Source organism: Otolemur garnettii, unplaced genomic scaffold (assembly GCF_000181295.1).
Source record: "Otolemur garnettii isolate 467f Iridium unplaced genomic scaffold, OtoGar3 scaffold00098, whole genome shotgun sequence".
NCBI lineage: Eukaryota > Metazoa > Chordata > Mammalia > Primates > Galagidae > Otolemur > Otolemur garnettii.
The window spans coordinates 5,683,056-5,706,429 of NW_003852493.1; the positions used below are offsets into that span (position 1 = coordinate 5,683,056).

The following is a 23,374-nucleotide window of genomic DNA, read 5'->3' on the forward strand; positions in this document are numbered from 1 at the left end:
ACATGTCCTCGGGGACTTAAGTTTGGACCATAGGCTGACTTATTTCAAGCCTGAAGATCCTTTTGCTGTTTGTACTTGAGAAGACCTTCCTGGTAGATCAGTGTTCACTTGAGCTTTATGCACTGTGAAAATGGGATACAGAGAATTCCCCTGCTAGAGCAGGCATGAGAACTCAGGAAGCTGGCGTCAAGGAGGGAGTGCACAAATTAACCAGACTAACTGTGCCATTATGCCTATTGATATGGCAATAATAAAACAACCACCAGCAGAAACCTGGACCCCAGACCCTCTCCATTAACATGGAAGTCAGGAGAGTAGGGAATGAGACAGAAGCTCAGAGAGTATGTGCAGCTCTCCTTTACAGGATTTTGGAAATAAATATTGGGCTAATAATTAAATTTGAGTTAATGGGAGGTAAAAGTCCTGGATCAAATGATAGAGTTGAACACTATGGAAGTTAATTGATAAAGAATTAAAATATAATTGCAGAGTAATTTTATGAGAAAACTATGAAAAATATTTATAGTCTTAAATGTCCCTATATCAGGATACAGAATAGCACATCTAAGCAGATGTGGTCCCTGGGCAACCTGGGTGAGATTTAGTGATCTGTGCCTGAGTCAGATACGGTGAGATTTGTCTGGGATGAGACAGGGACAAGATGTCATCCTTCATTCATATATCCATTTATTTACCAAACATTAATTGAGTGTCTATTATATACGCCAGGCACTAAGTTTATGGTATGATACAGACCGTGCTCTCAAAAAGACAGACTGACATATGGACAAGTTATTAAAAATATTAAAATGATTTATGTGAGCATCTTTTCCAACCATTTTTCAAAATTATAGAAAGTCCATATCTGGTCAGTAAATCTCCTAGTAAATACACTGTTCTCAGCATGGATTGTCTTAAGAGAGGCGCTTTATATCCTGCCAAGAACTTGCCCTTCTGTCATGAGCTGTGGGCCTGAAAAATAAGTTCTCTTTTTAACTCCATCTCCCTAGCCATTGTTATCTTTGGATAACCAGATTCCCTTAAAGAAACCAAGCTAGCTATAAGACTTCAGCAAGGGTATCCTATTGCTAGTTACTAATATATTTTATTTCTTTTAAATAGCAGAATTTTCATTTATTTTTAAGCCTTCCTTGAATTTTAAACATATTTTCCTCTATTGTACAAGCCTCTTCCATAACTGGTAAGGCATCTTGTCTTCTTCTGTCAATTAACATTTATAGATGCCTTTTGTGTGCATAGTTCTTTGAAAACTGACCCTTGTAGCAATCTAGAGTTTATTATTTAGTCACCTGATAAGTTAATCATATTTACTTAACTCCCTACCTGTTCAGAAAACTTAGCAATTTAAAAAGCTTGAGATCATCGTGGGGAGAAGTCTACTGTAGTTACTAAGAACCATCTGCAAATCCTCAGCCCCTACCTTTCCTTCAAGGGAGCCCAGGAGAGAGTGTTAACACTTTGCCTGCTTGATTGCAGGAGGAATGCCAGCTCCTGAGCAGGCCTCACTGGTGGAGGAGGGGCAGCCGCAGACCCGCCAGGACACTGCCTCCACTGGCCCAGGCATGGAACCCGAGACCACAGCCACCACTATTCTAGCTTCCGTGAAGGAGCAGGTACATCCTCTTACTGAAATGTACAATGAATTATTTCTTCAATGCCTTTAAAAAATTAATCTTTGGATGTGTTTTAAATTTGTCTAACGTCCTTGACGCCTTCACGTTTTCTAATTATAAGGTGTTTACATCCCTGAGTACATTGGGATGACTGGCACGTAGAGCCGCTCCAGGTGCCAGTCAGAATCGGAACATGCAGGATACTTGTGCGTCTGCAAGTAAGGACAATCTTGATGGTGATCGGTGTCTGTCTCCCCCACATCGCAGAGTGTGTGCATGCGCGCAAAGCTGTGTCAAGCGTAGTTCTCGGTGATGGCTTTCCTGTGCGGACTCTGGCAGCCTGAGGCCGAGAATACCTTCAGATAGTCTGAATATTCTAACATAGGTTTTATGTGAGTTTTGAATAAAGGCTGTATTTGTGTGTTTGTCTGAATTTTAAGTATATTCATTCTGTGACCTAATGTTCTAAAATTTGTCAAACTGTGCCAGTTTGCTTCAATGTCATGTTTATGTGGACTCTTTTTAAGGCACTAATATTGTTTATCCTTCAGACCCAAGTAACCTTCTAAGTTAGGTCTTATCTGCTGTACTTAGAGAAATTGGAATTCTGGAATTTAATTTCTTAAGATTTAAAGGCTTAATAAGGTGAATGTAAATTTAAAGCTCCAGGGATAGTTTTCTTTTCTTCCTCTTCCCCCCACCCCCACACCAAAAAAAGTTACACACCCTCTGTGAGAGTTAGTCTGTTGGAGTAATCTAATATTAAATTTAAAAAAAAATGTTTAAGTCACTTAGTGTTTTATTTTCTTAATGGAAATAAACCGAATGTATATTTCCTGAGTTTTTTTTAACAATCAGTATCAGCAGCTCAAATGACTAATGATGGCAAAAACTGAAGAAGTATAAGATTTAATACCTTATTATTTTACTATTTGCTGTAACTTGGAATGTGGCATGAAAAATTGCTCCCTAACTATGACATATGTCTAACGTGACATTAGAGCTGTATTTTCAAGAAAAAATGATTTCACAACTTCTTCTGCTAGGAAGATGTCAAAATATTTTCTGTTCCTCATCGAAATTTGAAGGTTGAAAGCATTCCACAGACAGAATTTGAGAAGACACAGATGTAGTCAGTACCATTTCATCTTCACCAGCCCTAGAATGTCTAAGCTTCTGTCACCTATGGGGGGAAAGAAGGACTCTTCCAGTAGCACTTCCTAGTGTCAAGATTTGACCCAAGGAGCTGGAAGCTGAGAAGGCTCTGATTTATTTGAGGCTCTTAGTATATTCTGTGTTTGATGAAACATGACAGTAAATTTAATCAAAATGTCCAGAACTGACTTAAAACTAGAAACTGGATACAGTAAACATAGCAATGGAAACTTCGTGTTTGTACCTTTAGACTTAGATGCCCTGCATGTTGAAGAAACTACGGAAACTTGTTATGATTTTGGCACTAGAATTCCTTGATGATCTCAGATGACTGCAAAATTTTATCTTTTGGCAATAATTAGTGTTCTGAATGAATATTTTGTGGGAGATAGCAAGAACAGTTTCAGTTCTCCAAGGTAGTCAAAAATAAAAGTATTTGTCTTATTTATTAAAACAATTATTATGTATCTCCAGATTAGTTAGTTAGTGGGAGGATATACTCTGTAACAGTGGTTCTCAACCTTCCTAATGCCGCAACCCTTTAATACAGTTCCTCATGTTGTGGTGACCCCCAACCATAAAATTATTTTCGTTACTACTTCATAACTGTAATTTTGCTACTGTTAGGAATCGTAATGTAAATATCTGATATGCAGGATGTATTTTCATTGTTACAAACGGGTCGCAACCCACAGGTTGAGAACCACCGCTCTATAATTTTTCTTGTTTCTATCTTGAGAGATCAGAACCCATTAATTTAATTTGCAGTTTCCATACATAATTTCTTTTAAATATTGTCAGTGCCCAGTGCTTAGTATCTCAGTCATTCAACCCAGGGCACCCTGTCTGCCTCTTGTTCCGGGATAACTTGCCTGGCTTTAAATGCTCCCATAGGATTTTTGTGGCACTAGCAACATAATTGTAGCAAAAATTTCTTAAAACTCTCCTGAGATATGCCACTCTCTATCATCTGCCCAGTGGAATAGAGCATAGAAGAGTTATATATGAAAACCAATTGCTACTACTCTTAAATGTTTAATTCAAAAATACTAGTCAGAGTGTGACACTCTTAGCCTCCATGTAACATTCAAATGTAATAATTAATGTTGGTCACATTTTGTATCAAAAGAGCAGTATTCTTATATGAGACGCATGACGAAAACGTCACCGGCATGCCGTGTTACAACCATGGTATGATGATACCAGCTCTACTGTTCTCAGAAAACAGACATTGTTTGGTGGCAGTGATACCGTAACAGTGGGTTTCATTAGAGTATAGAAGGAGGGGACCCGCTCCATGTAAGTGGGTAGATGGTCTGGGTTTCCATCCTGGCTTCTCTGCTCATTAAATCATCCTAGGAAGATTTCTTAACTTCTGTGTGCCTCAACGTACCCATTTATAAACTGGGGATAAGAAGAGTGAGAACATTAAAATATCCTATGTACAAATCTTAACAACAACAGTACCTGGTACCTGCTAAAGACTAATATTACTATTATCAACATGTCTACATAAGAAACAAAGGCTCCAAGAAGAGCCTTTGAGGAGCCGATGGCTCTACTTTTTGAATGTATCCTGAGATTCAGTGAGACATTGGGCACTGACATAGAGGACCAAAACAACTTTCTGAATGTTGAGTATTGTTTATGCTGTGATAGTATTTTACTTAAGCATAGCAGTAAACTTTCAAAACTTTACCACACTAGTCTCACAAATAAGAATAGTCTCATGTATCTGCTATGAGAAAAAGAGCCTATGAAAATAAATTTTAGGAATATGTGGATTTATTTCAACTCCAAACATAAAGTCAAGGAACCTGGCTAAAAAATTGCAAAATAATATCTTTAAACATTCACCTAAATTTTGAAAGGAAAAGTCTGGGTGGTTCCTCTGTAAAATATATCCAAGTCATTAAAATACCTCACATGTACTCCCCCTGGGACATTCATGGTACTGGTAGGGAGGGAAATGGCAAACAACCAGTGGTGATCTTGTTAAGAAACTGTTAGTCTATTAAATATCTGAAATTTAGATTTAGGGTGTCGTAAAAACAATGATACTCTTCACCACTCAGCCATGCTTTCCCCAGAATCCTCCAGTGCTGGAAGCTGTTCCGTGTTCCTTGCCATAATGCTAGAATTTACTTTCTCATTCTTTTATGAAGTAGTAACCTTTCACATTGGTGTCAGTCACAAATACGCACGCCTGTGCAGGTGCCGGAAAGGCACTTGCTCTTTCACAGGTAGAAAGAAGGAAGGAGCCTGTTTCCACCCAAATGCTACCTCTTCCATGAAGCCATATTCACGCTGGCCTGAAGTGAAGTCAGAGCTCTCCCTTGTTCCTTTAAGTCCTTAAACCACGGCTGTGACTCTTTTTTTTTTTTTTTATGATGGAGTCTTACTTTGTCACCCTCAGGTAAAGTGCTATGGCATCACAGCTCACAGCAACCTCAAACTCTTGGGCTTAAGCGATTCTCTTGCCTCAACCTCCTAAGTAACTGGGACTACAGGTGCCCACCACAGCACCCAGCTACATTTTTGGTGTAGTTGTCATTGTTTTTAGCAGGTCCAGGCTGGGTTCCAACCTACCAGCCCAGTTGTATGTGGCTGGAGCCTAACCACTGAGCTATGGGCTCCGAGCCTGTGACTCTTAGTCATATGTGCCTTTGCATCCATAAGGACAAAGCCCTGTTTTATATTATGTATTTATTATACATGTGTTAATGGTTGCTTGTCTCCCAGCACATATATATCTCTCTAAATATATTAGACCTGCAATAAATGATTCTTCAAGGAAGAGAGTGTGTGAATAATATTGACTCTTGGATTACTTTGTCATTAATTTGCAATTTTGTGAAAATAACAGAACCTGTAGGCACATTCACAGAAACACCGTAAGCAAGAGAGTCTCACAGTACCCAGAAAACTTGTTACCCAGCTGTACATTCTTCTTCTCAGGACAATTTGAATTGTATTATATCCACATTGATTCAGAAACTAAATGCAATCCCTGCATGGAGCAAAGTAAAATTTTATTTCATATTGATGGTCAAATAATGACATAGGTGTTTATTTCTTTTTTCTCCTATCTGTTCAATTTAGCTGACAGTTAAGTGTGAGAAATAAAAGGATGTGGTTATCTTGGTGATGCTAATATCCACCAGTGTCATATAGACCAGGTAATATGGGTAACTGCTGAAGAAATGATATGGTTTGTACTTTAAGAGATAGTCAACGCGTGGAAGTAACAAAGTAATGTGATTCTTGGACTTGAGTATGAAATTACAGAAAGTGTCAGTTGAACTTCAGCCACCAGTTAGCTGTAATTAGGATCATCATTTGGCAGTTTCTACTGTTCAACTCAACTCCTAATAAGAATCTAGGAGTGCAAGATGAATACAGGTGTAGGAAAGGAGAATTCTTTTGTATCCTGATAGTATCCTAGTATCTAGCGAATGTGTTACTGGTTAGTGCCTAGCTTAATGTCTTACATGTAATAATTAGATAAAGAAAGACAAATGTGATGCCTGAAAGAGTCCTGCCTCCTCCCGTAAAAACCTTAGACTAAACTGACTGGTAAGTTCTTGAAGTACACATAGCACACATTTGGATGCAGAAGAATTGCAATTTGATAAGACATTGGCTGTTCATCCAGAGCCTTGCTGCTGCCTCTGCACCTTTGTTAGATGTGTTAGAATGATCACTTCACAAACACAAGGAAGAAGCAGGCCAAGGTCATGCAGGGTAGTGTTACCAGTTGGTAGAGTACATTGTAGTTTTATAATTGATAAGATGTGATCTTTTAGTTTTATAAATACTCTTTAAAAGAGGACCTACACGGGATGCAAGTTGATTAGTGTTCTGCAAAATTGCACATGTAATGTTCATTAGACTCTTTCATGTTCTGTCATAAAGTTGTTTGAATGATTGAGATCTTTCTTTTAACTCAGCTGCACTCCTATTCTCCCACAAACTGTATTCTCATATTTTTGGTTTATGATTTAAGGAGCTTGGAATGCAGATTTAAGGTTAAGGTCAGTCCAGATAGCATGAAATGGTAAAGCAAAGAACAGATTTGGTACCACATGCTAATTTTATATATACTCCTCTTATTCTGGTGAGATCTCAAGGATACTGTGTATCCTTTTTTTGTTACCTTTGATGAATGAAAATTGCAATGTTCCTCATTTGTGAAGCTCTCAAAGAGAATGAATGCTACCTTTCAAGATACATTATTTTCTGGCTTTTGTGAAAATTACCATTCTACCTTTAGTGTGTCCATATTAACTTAAAAGATATTTAAATATCAAAGAGTGAAATAGGAGTCAGAGATCCTTAAGTTTTGAAGATAAAATAAGGAAATTTGGAGCCCAACTGTGTCCTATTGATATTACTTCATTTTTACATGGATATCTTAGCTTCAGTCATTACACACCCTTCCTGTATGGCAGAATGCCCAGAACTGAACAAGTTCCAGTACAATTATTTACTTTATTCCTCTGAAACTGAAACAACTCAACTGTTACACACCTGCCTTTGCAACTTCCTTTTATTTGGCTCCTACGTTTATTTACAATGAAGTAGTCCTCTTTGACAACACCTCAGCTACATGCAGAAGACTGAATTTTTACTTTAGCTATAAACAAGGGTAGTTTGTGGCTTAACCGAAAGTGCTATGCTATTAGTACAATGCCTAAAACTTCTACTTTTTTGCCTGTTGTCACCTAAATTATCCTAGTGGTTGTGGTTATTGTGTAACCTATAGTGAAGTCTTCCGTGCCTCAACTACTGCATCAAACACAAGGTAAGATTGGATCTTTTCTCAGTGATTTTCATGGGATTATCAAATTTTACAGCCTTACCTTGTTATAGAAATGAGGTTCAGAATGAGGTCAAGTGGTTGAGCTCTTGTGACACTGTTGGGTTTGTATTCAAAACTTCTGAACCCTGCTACTTTGCCATTCCATGGTCAAAATTGATCATTTCTCTTCCATGTGTCCGTGATGCAGGGTATCCCCCACGTCCAGTGTCTCTGTGGTTAAAGAGTACTACAAGAGTATGGCTAGCAGATTCATTCAGTTATACTCCCTACCTCCAAAAAAGAAATTGTGATCATCAACATAAAAAATTAGACTACCAAGTTAGCAAAACACAAGCATATACATTTGTACATCTGCCCACGTTTTCCGATAGTCTGGTGAATGATCAACTGGACCCAGCAGCAATGTTTTCCAATCTTACACGGCCCCAGTTATACGTTCAGAATAATTTAGTAGTTATTCTCTTCATTCAATCGGAAACATCTTTTTCAATGTATTGACACTGAAGAGTTTGTTTGGAAGAGCTTTAAATTCTAGGAATTTGAACAGACTCTGGCTATTCACACATAGCTGGATGGTAAATGTGAAATGCATTGTAGCACCCCCAAATATTTATTGGTTAGTAAACTAAAAATGCAAACATATTTGTTATTAATCCAAAATTAGATGAGGCTTGTATTTAATTAATGAAAAAATATCTATTCAAAGCCCACTTGAGTAAAATATTTTGTCAAGGAAAGAGTTGTGGGGTTGGGGAAGGGTACACTCTATTTCAAATGGAGTTTCTACTCCCAAAAGAATGCGGAGGCATAAACCATATCGTATACTTCAGGCTGGAGTAATGGAAACATGTTTTAGTCATTAATTAAACTGTAAGGTCTAAGAACATACGTACTTTTGCCCCCCCTTTTATTTAAACAAGATATTGTATTCCATCAATTTTACATGAATGTTAATTTCGGCATCTTTAATTGTTACCACAAAATTAGCATTACCTTTAGTTTACATTTAAAAGTAAAAGAATATTTTTTCCTTTTTTAGCCTTTAAAGTCAACCTTGACTTTGCATTTTAAAATTATAATTTCCTTTTCAGTTGAATAACTCAGTTCCCAATTCCTATTCAGAGTTAAATTATGAATACATGGAATAATCTTTCCCTTGAACATGCAAACTTCATGCTGTTAAATTTGAAGTGAGTGACTGCTGAGTTGGTGAGATTAAGTGGATGACAGAATCACTCGGCATTGAATTCTCTGTTCTGCACAATCGTTTTTTTTGTTTGTTTCTTTTTAGAATCACTTCTAGAAAGAATAATATTTCAGAAACAGACTTTTCCCTTCAGGTACAACCTTAAAGTTATTTCATTGCTGTTATGAAACACAACCTCACTGGTGCCTATCTTCATGTTTAGGTGTTCTCAATTTCTAAATTGCCATTTTTGTTACTTTACAGTAATGGGTCCATATGGTCTTACTTCAACTGTTTATATTTTATGAATATATTATTTCTAAGTGATAGGATCTGCTGTACAAACATAATTTAGGTTATGATTATTTCTTTTCAGGCATTCCTAAGAAAAATCATTTAAAATGTAAAGTTCTTTTCAAGTAGTTCAAAGACAAATGTATATCTTAACTTATAGAATCTTGAGTTTTTATATAACCAAATCTTGGAAATACAGGAGTTAACACATAATGGAAACACTTTAACGTGAAAGAACCCATTAGTGAGACTTGAAGACAAATACATATTATATAATTATATCCTATATGGTTATATTTCAAATATGAAAGTGGCTATCATAAATTGCAAGATAGTATACTTAGAATTGAAAGCCCTTTTACTCTTGAATGAAAATTTAATTTTCCTTTAAAAATTGGAGTTCTGCCAGGCGTGGCGGGACCACTCCTGTAATCTTAGCACTTTGGAAGGCCGAGGCAGGTGGATTGCTTGAACTTAGGAGTTGGAGACCAGACTGAGCAAGAGGGAGACACTTGTCTCTAAAAATAGCCGGGCATTGTGGCAGGTGCCTGTAGTCCCAGCTACTCAGGAGGCCGAGGCCAGACATCACCTGAGCGTAGGAGTTTGAAGTTGCTGTAAGCTATGATAGCACAGCACTCTAGCCAGGGTGAAAAAGTCAGACTCTTATCTCAAAATAAATAAATAAATAAAATTTTAAAAAATTGGAGTTTAAGGCATTTCAATGCATAGGTGCTTTAATATTTTAATTTGTAGACCTTTACAAATGAAATAGGGAAATGAAATTCCCTATAAAGCCGCAGAACTTAAGACATATCTCATTTATAGTATTTCCAAAAATCATTCTTAGAGCCTATATTAAGATCAAGGTCCTTTACCACTGCCTGTAGCCTTTTAATAAACGATTCTGGAGGAGTTAGTAATTCTTACTATTTCATTCATATTTAGCATTTCTACATTCTATTGTTCCTTTAGAAATACCTTTCTGTCACAAAGTTGACAAGTGCCCACAATTTCTCCTCTTTTAAAAATATTTCCATAAATTGTCTTATTTTTTTAGAATGCTTTTTTGTTGTTGTTGGGCATGCTGCCTTAGGCCTTAATCTTAGCATTCTGGGAGGTTGAGGCAGGAGGATCACTTGAGCTCAGGAGTTCAAGACTTGCCTAAGCAAGAGTGAGACCCCGTCTCAGCCATGTATCCTGGTACATGCCTGTAGTCCCAGGCTACAGGGAGAAACTGAGGGAGGAGGATCACTCGAGCCCAGTAGTCTGAGGTTGCAGCGAGCTATGATGCCATTGCAGTCATACCCAGGGCAACAAAAGTGAGACTCTGTCTCAACAACAGCAACAGCCCTTTTTTGCCCAATAAGGAGTAAATTGACTTCTCCCTTTTTTCATTAGTGACCTTAACTAGCTCCTATGTTTCTTGCTTTAAGGCTATAACTATTGGGGGGGGGGGGTTGAAGCATATGTCCTAGAGGTTTTCCATTGTGCCATTTTCTCATTTGTTCCATAATAAGGTGAATACTGTTTTTTTCAATAATAATAAGCTCTTAACAGCAGGATCTTGATTTTTCTTTTTTCTCAGCAGAGAATAATGCAAATGAATTCTGATTATTATGTGACAAATATATCTTAGTGGCTGCTGCTGTTGGCATCATTCTAAGCTGATTGATTAGAAGATTTGAAGGTTGTATGAAACTTGTATTTGTATAGCTATGGGCACTGAACACAATGCTGTTATGCTTAGCTAGTTTGATATCTACACTACAGAACTACAAAACTGGGCAAATGTATTTTATTGATGTAAAACTATTTGAATAATTTTTTTAAAGCAAACTTCTTTACTCTTGGTAAGACTTATTTCCATTTCCCATTTAAAAAAAAACATTTACAGACACCCTCTTGTTAGACTTGGAAAGTGCCCTCCTTGCTATAAGACCAGTAGAATAGTATTAAAAAGAATGGCCAATCAATCATGTGTGCCAGGTCTGCCATTGTAAGAACAAAGAGCTGGCATTTCTTTACTGGGCCTGCTGTCCCCTCTCCCTTTTATTTTTTGCCAAACATTGGAGTTTTATTGCATAACATCTGTATAAGAGAAAATATTATTGAAAACCAAAAGTATCATGCAATCATTTATAAGCTAATTTTAAGTGTACACTTGAGACAGGTGGACATACAGTTTTCCTGAGTAGAAAATAAAACCCTGAATGTACATTTAATGACCTCATTATATCGCAGGCATCTCCTAGGTAATTCCTAGATAGGAAAAGAGACCTGTCTAGGAATTATCTTCACAATGTTTTTGTTTGTTTGTTTGTTTGCTTTTTTGAGATAAAGTCTCAAGCTGTTGCCCTGGGTAGAGTGCTGTGACATCATAGTTCATAGCAACCTCCATCTCTTGGGCTCAAGTGATCCTCTTGCCTCAATTTTTTTCTATTTTAGTAGAGACCAGTCTTGCTTTTGCTCAGGCTGGTCTCTAACTCCTGAGCCCAAGCAATCGACCCACCTCAGACTCCCAGAGTGCTAGGATTACAGGCGTGAGCCACTGCACCTGGCTGAATTACCGTGTCAAAATTTTATATTTGCAAAGAGAAGGAGGAAAAAACTTTGCAAGAATTCAGATAAAAGAAAGAATTTTAATCTGCAACAGATAAAATTAGGCTTCAGTGAAACACTAAATTCCAAATAAGTGGAGTAGAGCAGGAGTATGTGTGTAGCATTTTAAAGGGAAAGTGCTTATAACCCAGGAGTTGATTGATACCCAGCTTATTGTCTGTAGTATGTGAAGGACCAGAAGGGGGGTGTTCTTAGTGGCTTATGAAATGCGTTCACTCTTGTATCCTCTTACCCTTTTTGATAATTAAACGTGTTCTCTTTAGGGAGGAATTAAATTTAAGACTTAAGAATGAAAAATTTCTAGTATTTACAACAACTAGTTTCTTGCTTGGTTAAGATTCCAAACCAGGGATCAAAGGTTATTGGGTATTACTGATCAGATTTTACACTTCTCTGCTTCCTTGCTTACCATGGTCCTCAAGCTATATGCTAATCTGGTGACTGTCAGTATTGGCCATTGTTCTGATTCACTCTTGATAACAGGGACTACAGTTACACAACTGGGCACCGTACATGGAGAATTCCCAGTCAGTGCAGTTTCATTTAGGCAATGGCATTTTTCATTGTTCCAGCACTTAAAAACCTGGTAACTTCAATCTGTGAATCATGGTTTGATGGCTTATTGAATTTGCAAGATGCAAAAGTAAATGTGCAGTTTAAGCTGAGATAAAATTTCTGTACATGTTAATCATTTTCTTGGACCTAGTAGCATTTTGCAATTGTGCTTGAAATATTAGTATTGGTAATACGATTTTAGTTATTTAAGATAGGTGCTAACTTAGAAAAAATCTTGTAAGAAAATTTTCAAAGGTGCTCTTGACTACAACGGATAAGAATTCTGTCCAGAGCACAGGACAAGGTAAGCACCAGGAGTTTCTCAGGTACCTATTAGTGATTAAATGAATGCAGTCTGTGCAGAGCCATTATAAATCATTAGGGTGAAATAGGGACTACCTGGTGAAAAGTGACATCAGTGGACAATTGACAAAAGAAGAAATATAAATGATGAATAGACATGTGAAATAATGTTTTACCTCACTAGTAATCATGGAAATAGACATTAAAATACCAAGAATCTGTCTGCCTGTTATACTCCAAACAGTAAATCAAAAAACTGAGTGTAGTGCAATAAACAATTTCATGTGGTATTGGTGAAAATGGTCTGATACAACTATTTTGGAAAGCACTTTAATGATCTGTAGTAAAGGCCTTCGAAATGTTTATGTCTATAATCCAGAAATTCCAATTCCAGGGATTCAGTTTAAGGAAATGTTAAATATTAGCACAAAGATACTAATTATAGTGATATTTACAATAACTAAAAATTAGTAACAATCTGACCAACACAAGTAAAATGATTACATTATAGTACATATCTGTGATAAGCTTTATGCAGCCATTAAATCACCTTTTTAAGGAATTTTTAATGACATGGGGCATAAATATGGATGAAAAAATAAAACATCTAACTGTAAGTATGGAATGATCCAGTTTTGCTGTAGAAATGCATATTCATGTGTATGCCCACAAACACATATGATCTCATTAATAAAACAGAAGGAATGACTCCTAAGTGTTGAGTAGATATCTTTAGGTGTTTTTCTCCCTGTGTTTTCCAAATTTCTTAGCATAAAATTTTTAATGATTCTAAAACCTCAAAATAAAATGACTGGTTAAAAAAAAAGCCGTAATAAAAAATTGCCATTGTCTAAAGTCAACAGAGGAAAGAAGAAACATAAGTTAAATCATATAGATTACAAGACATGGAAGACTTGCAGGTGAATCACGGTTGTGAAACTGGATTAGCAGTGTTGAGATCCAGAACTATGGATTGGCACAGTGGTTAAGAGTAAGAGCTTCCAGCTGCATCCCTGCTAAGCTGTGTCACCTAGAACAGGTAACCTCAGATGGACCTTCCTATGTCCTCAAACCTACTAACAATAATAAGTGTTCAATAAACATTGTCTAGTCATTTTATCTAAGATGATATGTGATGGAAACACCATTTTCTAACCCAGGGCCACTAAGGAAGGACCAAGATCCAAATTAAAGAATACCAAAAGGTAGAGGGCCTAGGGTAAGACTTGGTCCATGGAAGGGTTTCCAACCAAAGACAAGGAGAGGTTTGGTCACATCTCTAACAGCCTTTGTGCTGAGAAATATCAATGGCCATCTAGACCCATGGACATACGGGTTGTGTCATCTTGAAGCAATTCTGCAAAGGCAACTCCTTTCAGAAATCTCATTAAGACATTCCTCAGATATATCTTTACCAGCTGCCGTGGAAAGATTACACAAAGTGTCATTAAGTAAGAGAAGAAAGTTGCAGAAAAAATATATAAAATACCCTATTGTTTGAACAGCCCCCCTCTAAGGATGCTTTCTACTATATTCCAGAGATAAGAATATTCCAGAAATTAGAATAAACTCTGATACTATTTAGCTTTTAGTACTTGTTGTGTACATGTTTGTTGAAAATGTTGACATTTCATGAAATAAATACAAATACATTAGTGAACCCAAACTCATATTAATAACCTAGGAGAGGTAAAGAAGGAAGTAAAAACACCCCTGACCCCCCCCCCCAAAATAGTGTATCAGATGGGGGAGAAGATATCCAAAGTAAAATTAAAAAGGTTCCTCAGCTCAGTGCCTGTGGCTCAAGCGGCTGAGGCACCAGCCACGTACACCTAAGGTGGTGGGTTCGAATCCAGCCCGGACCCGCCAAACAACAATAATGGCTGCAACCAAAAAATAGCCAAGCATTGTGGCGGGTGCCTGTGGTCCCAGCTACTTGGGAGGCTGAGGCAGGAGACTCGCTTGAGCCCAGGAGTTGGAGGTTGCTGTGAGCAGTGAAGCCATGGCACTCTACCCAGGGGGACAGCTTGAGGCTCTGTCTCAAAAAAAAAGGTTCCTCAAGACAAGTATACTATATGATAGCTTATACCTGAAACTTTTTCACAGGCGAGACTCTGTCTCATTTTGTCCCCCTTGATAAAGTGCCATGGCGTCATAGCCCAACCTCCCACTCTTGGGCTCAAGTAATCCTCTTGCCTCAGCCTTCCAAGTATCTAGCAATACAGGCACCCATCACAATGCCAGGCTATTTTTTTAGAGATGGGGGTCTTACTTGCTCAGTCTGGCCTCAAACCTGAACTCAAGCATTCCACCCACCTCGGCCTCCCAGAGTACTAGGATTATAGGCACCAGCCACCAAGCCAGACCTTATACCTAATACTTTCGTCTTTTCTATTAGAAAAATCAATTGTGCACAAAATTAGTAGCTAAAGGGATTTGTTCAAATTTGGAACTTTTTTAAATTCTAAAGTGAAGTAGAGGTCCTGGAATCTTGACTAGGACTGTGCCAAACTTGGGCTGCATCTACTAGTGCAGACATCGGCCCCTCCAACCCAACAGCTTGGTGCCAGCAGACTGACAGTATTTTGAAGTGATGTCACACATCTTTTGGGGGATGGGAAGAGACATCTGTGCTAACAGAATTATATTTTCAGGCTTTTAAATGCTTCCAGCAATATTTCATTGAAAACGTAGCTTTAGTCATGTCTAAGCCTGCACAAATACTGGTGCTTTTACAAAGAAGTGGAGAGTTTGTCACTGCTGTGATGGTGCATACCCCTAATCTATTCTTGCTTCCTGTAACCTGGATGCAATCCAAAGCCAACTGTAATCACTGTGACTGATTTATTTGAACTGGCAGAGCTCACATCGGTATCCTCTAAGTGTTCCCTTATGATATATTCCTACACAGAAGAAGGTAAATGTAGTAATTAGGGCTGTCTTCTTTTATGACTAGCACTATGCAAAAAATATGGAGCCGTTTTCAACACAATTCTTGTATATGAAAAATATGTCCCAGCTTCAAAGTGCTTTATCCAGGCAGACTAGAAACATAGAGTAGATGGGCCACAAAGACTGCAAATTACAAGATCTCATTTGCTATTCTGTGACTGTTTTAGTTAGCATTTTGACTGTCCAAAATAAGCCCAGAATGAGATTTTAAAACATTTTGAGAAAACCGTGTCAACCAGTGCAGTGAGTTTTGAGTCCACATGGCACATTAGCATTGGCAAGTTGAAGGGCAAGCACCCTGACAGCTCAGAAAAATGTCAGATGGCCACCCGAAAGCCAGTCAGAGGAGGCTCCCAACAAGGACAGACTGAGCTGAGGAACAGGAATAGCTCTTCCCTGGTCGCTTTACGAACATTCTGGCGAGTGCAGCCGGGTGGGCTCATCAGTCTATCAGCCAGAGCATCCTGGCCCCCAGCTGCCCCCAGGACCCTGTAGAAGAGGGACATGGACCCCTGAGGACTTCAGTATGTCTCGGGACGTCACTGTGAATATTTTTAAGTGTTACCTTCATTATTATTTATAGTGCTAATTTGATCACTCTGACTCATCAGTAAACTTACAGTGTGTCTCTGTACCTTGCCAAGAATTTAGTAAAATTTTAAAATTTGTCTTAGTATGGTATTGATGTCAAACAGACCTAGATTTGGATTCAGATTCCTCCAAACAACTTTATCATGTTAGGCGCACTCTTTAACCTCTCACGGCCTGTTTATTCTATAAAATTACAATAATAGTGCCCAGTTCATAGGTTGTTATGAGACTTCATTTAGATCAAATATTTACAGTCTAATAAACTGCTTGATATTTAATAGCTGGTCAAGTACCTATTCAGACACAAAGCTATCTCATTTACCAGGGATTTCATCAATATTGAAGTTTTATCATTCTTTGGGGATTTTAGTGATAAAGCTGGTGTTCAAATCTAATTGCCCCTGAAATTGCTATAGCGAAATGAAGCCGCCCACCCTGTGTGGGTGTGCTGTTTACTCTCTTGCTCTTTGTTTCCTGCAGAGCATTAAGTTTATTTTTCATCTTCATCTACCAGAGATCTTCAATTCCCAGTCTTGCAATTTTGTTTGGTGAGTTGATAGAATCCCCCCTTTTCTTCTATTGGAACCCACCCTAGGATGACTCCTGACCTGTAGTGCAGCTGATCATTCTGCAGTCTAAACTAGTCTAATGCCATTGTTCTGACAGAGGGCTCTGCTGGATCTGAGAAGCAGTTTGTTTTGAGATGAGCTGTGCTGGGTGGAAGGTAGGTTTGGATCACAGTGTAGGCAGAGTTGCAGCAGCAATCCACTCTGCTCCAGGACTGCAGCCGTCCTAATGAAGAGGTAATGTCTACTGCCAGCTCCGTAAAGATTCCCAGCTCATCTTATTGGAAAGAATTTGTTCACTTACTGAAATAGTTTTACGAAGAGGAATTGTTTAAGAGTTTTTAATATTTTTGGTTTTTAATATTAGCCCAAGTACTTTATGTTATACCCAATAAACTTGTCAGTAAGAAAAGTCTAGAATTCCTGTAAGATAAGGCATTATAAATAAAATGAATACCAAACCCTGATGGCCATAGCAACCTCTGACTTCTTTTACTCACTGAATACTGCTATTGTACTACAGCATTTTGGTGAATATCTGTAGAGTACCAAAGTGTGTGGTACTGACCACTTTGTATAAGTCACCTCATCTAATCTTTACAATAATCCTATAAATTTGTTGCACTCAATATTCCCATCTTGCGGATGAGGAAGCTTAGGCTCAGAGAGTTTGTGAAGCTTTTAATTTACTAGAATGTATACATTATATATACATAGCACAAGTCTTTGTTCCTAGAATGGGACCTGCTGCATAATTGGCACTCAGTTAATATTTGTTAGATAACCAGACTTGATATCTGTAGACTTCAGCAATTGCCAAAGGATTCGCCCTAGAGGGCTTTCTAACCCTAAAGCCTACAGCTTAAAATTTTTTCCCTTATCCTTCCCTTCTGTCAGTTTTCCCTGTATTAGACAGTTTCAGAGAAATAAAAAGTATAGACAACATAGTCCCAGCCTTTTAGATGCATAATCCAATGAAGATGCTTGCAACCAGTAAAGGTATTCAGAATATACTTTGTTTAGGCAGTTCTAAGCTTTAGAATAGGAGTTGAGGCAGCTACCTAGGTACTGACACAGCTCTGTTGTAAATCAGTATGTTAATTGGGCCTTGAGTTTTACAGCTGTAACAGAGACATCAAAGTACAGTGGCTTCAACAAGATGAAAATATGATTCTCTATCACAAAACAGTCCAGGAAGCAGTGGTACATAGTTAGCCAAGGCAGCTTTGCTATATGTAACATTACTATCTCTGGGCCTGAGGCAGCTCCAGGTTTTCATTGGGTTCCAGCCAGCAGGTAGGAATAAAGGAATAATAACCACATTCCTTTGGGAGAGTGTGTTCTAGAAGAAGCTTATTTCTCATATACATAAAATTTGGTCCCTTGGCCACAGCAAGCTGCCCCCAAAGCTGGGAATTATGTGCTGTAGCTGAAATGGCCATAAACTACCACGAGTTTCTGCCACAGGCTGCTTCAGAAGAGTGCAGGTGCCCTGGCACTTGGGCCTAGCTGCTCCTCTGGTCACTTTCCTACCTGCTTTACTGTACTTCCCTTTTGATTAGTGTCAGGCTGGGCTGGGCTGTTCCGGATGTTCCCTGGTGGAGTATTAAAGACCAGAATCAACATCATTACTCTGATTCTTACATTTTTTGGTAAGATGGTGATATTTCTCTATTTAATATTTGTAGTAAAGAGATGCTTTGAAGGATAGAATAAAATTTTATTTCCTTGTGTTTGCATTAAATTTTAAAATGTTTAAGGTAATTTTCCCTTCAAGACTCAATATACTGACTTTCAAAATCCTATAAATATTGTTTAAATTAAAAAATAAAATCCTTTATTGAACTTTGCATGCTCCTGCCATCTTGTAAAATAGTAATGGAAATCACTAAACATGCACTGTAAGTCAGTAGTGTTGCTATGCCTTCTTAAATGTTTGGCTTTTGTTTCTTCTTAGTTTCTGCATTTGGAAAAATTGTTGCATTATTCTAGAGTTCTAAATTTAAATTTAATTTTATAATATCCATTTTCTCTCCAGAAAACTTGGAATCCCAAGTTACATTGGAAAGAATATTGAATACAGATTTTTTTCCTCTACTGCCTGATAACTTTTTCCTTTACCATTTATAATTGGAAACAAGCAAAGTTCAAAGTATAATCTCAACTAAAACACTTCTTTTATAGAAACACAAAAATTTTCTAATCTCAAACATTTTGATTTTTTAAAAATAGGAGCATTAATCTGGCCTGACATGTTGCCTCAAACCTGTAATCCTACCATTCTGGGAGCTTGAGGTGGGAGGATCCCTAGGGGCCAGGTTCAGGCCTGAACAAGAGCAAGACCCTGCCTCTACAAAAACTAAAAAAAAGAAATCAACACAAAGTGGTGGCGGGCACCTGTAGTTCTAGCTACTTGGGAGGCTGAGGCAAGACGATCATTCAAGCCCAGGAGTTTGAGGTTGCTATGAGTTATGATGACGCTACTACATGATAGTCTGGGAGGTGGAGTAAGACTCTGTCTTAAAAAGAAAACAAAGTTTATTAAATCATATTTAAGTTTTTAAATTTAAAAAATCGCTCACTTTAATCTGTATATTGAAAACTATTGAATAAAACACTTAAAGTAACTTGGCTATGACAGCACTCACACAGATAGAAGCATTGAAGCACACCCATGTGCATGCACATGTGGACAGGTGGCATTTGTGTTTGTGTTGGGCTATGACAAATCCAGCTGTTTGAAACACACTAAAATTATATGTCCCCAAATAATTGCAAAGATCTTATATTTTGCTGTTTAGGCCCTCACCGTCAAATATATGAACTCTAATTTGAAATATAGGTTAAGTATCCTTATATGAAATTCTTGGAACCAGAAGTGTTTTGGATTTTTGGAATTTTTTTTTTTTATTATTTTGGAATATTTACAAAATACTCGTACTGGTTGAGCATCCCTAATCCAGAAACCTGAATTTTGGAGCGTTTTTTATTTGGCGGTGGGGATTGCTCAACTCGTATATAATTTATCTTTGTATTCTGTGGAGCGTTGTTTTAGATAAGCATGTTAAATGGTGGAGGCCAAGAAGAAGAGAGGGACCAAAGGGCAGGAAAGAGAAAACATGAGGTCACAATCAGAAGAGGAACAGTGACAGCAGCAGCTGATGGTTGTGTGTCAGGGGAAGAGACAAGAACAACTGAAAGGCAGGCCCAGAGACCAGTGTGTTCATGTGGTTGTGAGGACATAGCAATTCTCTGAAGTCATCAAGAAAAGCATGTGCTTCCTATACGTTCTAGTTAGTAAGTCAGAAAAAAGTAATGATATGACCGTAGTATTTGAAAATAGAAGATTAATGGACTTTTGAAGGATAATCTTTGGGTATCCAGAAATTTTAATCCTGTGAAGCAGCTTAAAAGTGACAGAGAAATGAAAAATTATTAAATAGTACAAAGGATCAAGGTGGCCAGTTTTTAAACTGTAGTGCCCTAAAAGGTCTTAACTGACGTGGGAGAACAGCACGGAGAGACTGGATTAGTTGTACCCATCTAGTTGTTCTCACCCAGGGAGGCAAGGTAGAATTCTGTTGTTAGAATAATACTGTTTTCTGAGCACTTACTATGGGCATCACTGCCAGTGATGACAAGTGCACATCCTTTAATTCCTCATCACCCTGCAGTTTAGGAATTAAGAGGATTATCACATTTTAAATAGGAGAGAACCGAGGTGTAAATGGGTTAGGTAGCAGTTGATGGTCAGACAGTTCATAAGCAATTAGCAGGAATTCTCCTCCCAGCCCCACCCCTGTCTCCCACCAGTGACACCCTGTGCCCTTGCCTGGCTCAGTAGAGCCTTGCCCAGTTGAAACAAACCACATTCAGGATGTGTGGCCCTAGGGCAGCCGTGCAGTGTTTCCAGGCCTCTTTCTGTCAGACAGTGGGAATAAGAGTAATTATTTGTCTGTCTATTACACAGGGGCAGTGTAAGACTCATGAGAATGAAAGTTAGAAGAGAAATGTAAAAATCATTTTGTAAAAATTATTGTTATACATATAAAGCATTGTTAAAATACCCTTATAACCAGGAAAATGAGAATAAAGTTCTTTCTATTTGAGGAATATTATTATATAACATTATGCACTAAGAATTAGGTATCAGAATATTTGAGGCCTCAAATATGTTTAAGTTAAAAACATAAATTTGGTTCTCCCCGTCGCAAATATTCTTATCTTCACCTCCTCCAGCTCAACAAGTCCCAGTGACATTCATTTCACTCTGCTGAGTGAGATGCAGGCTGCATTACACAGGCAGCAAGAGTAATGGAGCCTTTGCTCTGTGCACTGATTAGTGAATGTGGGGTGAAATGAACAAGCCACCAGAAAGCTTTGTATTCTCATTCAATTATTCAACTCAGTATTTACGGAGTGTGTCTCTGCCACTGCTCCAGCCCAGCTGGTATTCATATCTGTTGGACGAGTTTGTGTTTATCATCTATTGGAACTTCAGAAGGGCAGACACCATGTTTATAGAATCCTCTTTACCTGGAGGTGGAAACAGGGAACAGTAGCAGCAAAGTAACATTTAAGGACACTGGAGTTTAATGAACAAAACTCCTCTGTCCCACCTAGAGCCTCTCATTCACAGGACAAGGATATGATTGCATCCTCTGCACATGAGTATATATATAGTATTAGCAAGCCTCCAGAGATCCATCACTTGTATTTTGGGATCCAAAGTTTAAAAGAAAGTAAACCTAGCCTAGGCCCTCCACATTTGTTGTGGACCAGTGGCACAAATCAGTTGGGCATTACTTCTGATCAGTGCTTATTATTAGCTCAGAAGGAAGCCTCTGTCTGGGCTCAGCCTCCTCACCCGGTATCTGGGCCTTCAGTGTCCCCCTCGGTATTCACTTACTTTGAATGCTGTGTCCTTTCCCTGCTTTCTCAGCTCTTTCCATTTTCCTCTTTCTATCTCCTCACCACTAGCACTCATGTTTCCTATTGTTTGGTCAAAGCAAAGAAGATGGAGAAGAGTTTTAAAAATTTAAGACATGGATAAGAATCTGTTCTTTTAAGTTATAAACTGCTGGAGAGCAAGTGCCCTTGTTAAAAATTGTAGAGCACCAAACCAGGGCACAACTATTAATAGGCTCTTAGGAGTTGCAGAAGTTAGGATTTTCCTAATAATACCTACATTCAGCCCATAATCTTCACACTTACTTAAACCTGCTTCTAATAGCTTTTAGTGATATCCATGAATAAATATAGCTATTCACATATGTGTGTGAATATGTTTGCATATTCAAACCTGGTACCATAGTTTTCCTTAGTATAACTGATGAGATTTCACAGGTCTGTTGCATAACTTAATTAGTTGAATATTTGTAGAAATTCTTTAAAGGTAAAGTCTTTTCATAAATGGCCCAGAATAATGATTGCTTTATTCTTCCAGTTCCCAAGAATCAATTTCTCCTGCATATAGTTTCTGCTGTAATCAAAAATACCTTTGACAGTATTTCAAAATTTGAAGTGTATTTTGATTGTCATAGACCCTGAATTATTTTTGCTGGTTTATATCTTAAAAATAAAATGAAGTGTAAATTCTAATTAAATCGATATCTCTTCAATCAGTTGAGAGATTGAATGCCTGGAGTGCATTTTGACATTTGGATACTACCATTGAATTGTCTTTGTTAGACTGTCAGATTATTTTTAAAATGGATATGGAATTTGTGTCACTATTCTGGGGCTTATTTGCACTGAATTTTGTTTAAGCAGAGAATTCTATGTATTATAGTACTTTAAATGGTATTAAATAAAATGAATGAGAAAAATGTCAAATATTAATCCATTTAGATTCCTTTGCCATGTGAGATCTTTCCCAAATTTATTTTGTCATGTATTTTTTTCCTTTTGTGCACACATTATTTTTCTTCTGATTTTTGCTTTATTTTCTCTGCAAGATGATGAAAACTGACTCTTCTGTAACTGCATTCAGAGAACCCTGCAAATAGGAAATGTCCAGATAAAAATGGTTAGATGGCAAAAACAAAACACACTGCATATTTAATCCTTATACTTTCGGGATGTTTTCTAACTCGTCACAAGATATTTGGAAGTTTGGTTGTCCTTCTCGATATATAGGAAAGAAAAGTAAGATTTGAGTTTGGAGAAGTAGCAGCATAGGGCATCAGCCAAGAATAGCAGTAGGAGTCCAAGTGAGGTGTCAAATTCAAGCTAATTTCCCTTTTTTTTTTTTTTTACATCTTTCATTATTATGAGTAAATAATGGTCGTATAGCTTTTATAGGATACATGTGATGTTTTGATGCAGGCATAAAATGTGAATTAATCAAATCAGGGCGATTGGAATATCCGTTATCTCATGCATTTATCATTTCTTTGTATTAGGGACAGTCCAGGTCTAGTCTTCTAGTTATTTTAAAGTATACCCTAACTTACTGTTGATTATACTTATTTTGTTGTGCTATCAAGTATTGTTGATTCTACATGACTATCTAACTATATTCTTGTATCCATTAATCATCCCTACTTTATCCCCTATTCTCTACTACCCTTCCCAGCCTCTCTCAGCCATTAATCTATTCCCCTATCTCCATGAGATCAATTATTCTTAATATTTAGCTTCTGCATATGAGTGAGAACATGTAAGATTTGATTTGTCTTTCTGTGCTTTGCTTATT

At 37.7% G+C, this 23,374-nt stretch overlaps 1 protein-coding gene across 5 annotated transcripts in view; it reads left to right on the plus strand.

The window, feature by feature from the left end:
* Positions 1-23,374, plus strand: part of PKP4 (plakophilin 4) — a 231,775-nt gene that overhangs the window by 74,057 nt on the left and 134,344 nt on the right. For all 5 annotated transcript variants that reach the window (XM_003795963.2, XM_003795964.2, XM_012808991.1 and 2 more), the window contains exon 2: positions 1,498-1,634. In XM_003795963.2, coding sequence (XP_003796011.1) covers positions 1,503-1,634 — 132 coding nt within the window. In that variant the 5' untranslated portion in view covers positions 1,498-1,502. The remainder of the gene's footprint in view (positions 1-1,497; positions 1,635-23,374) is intronic.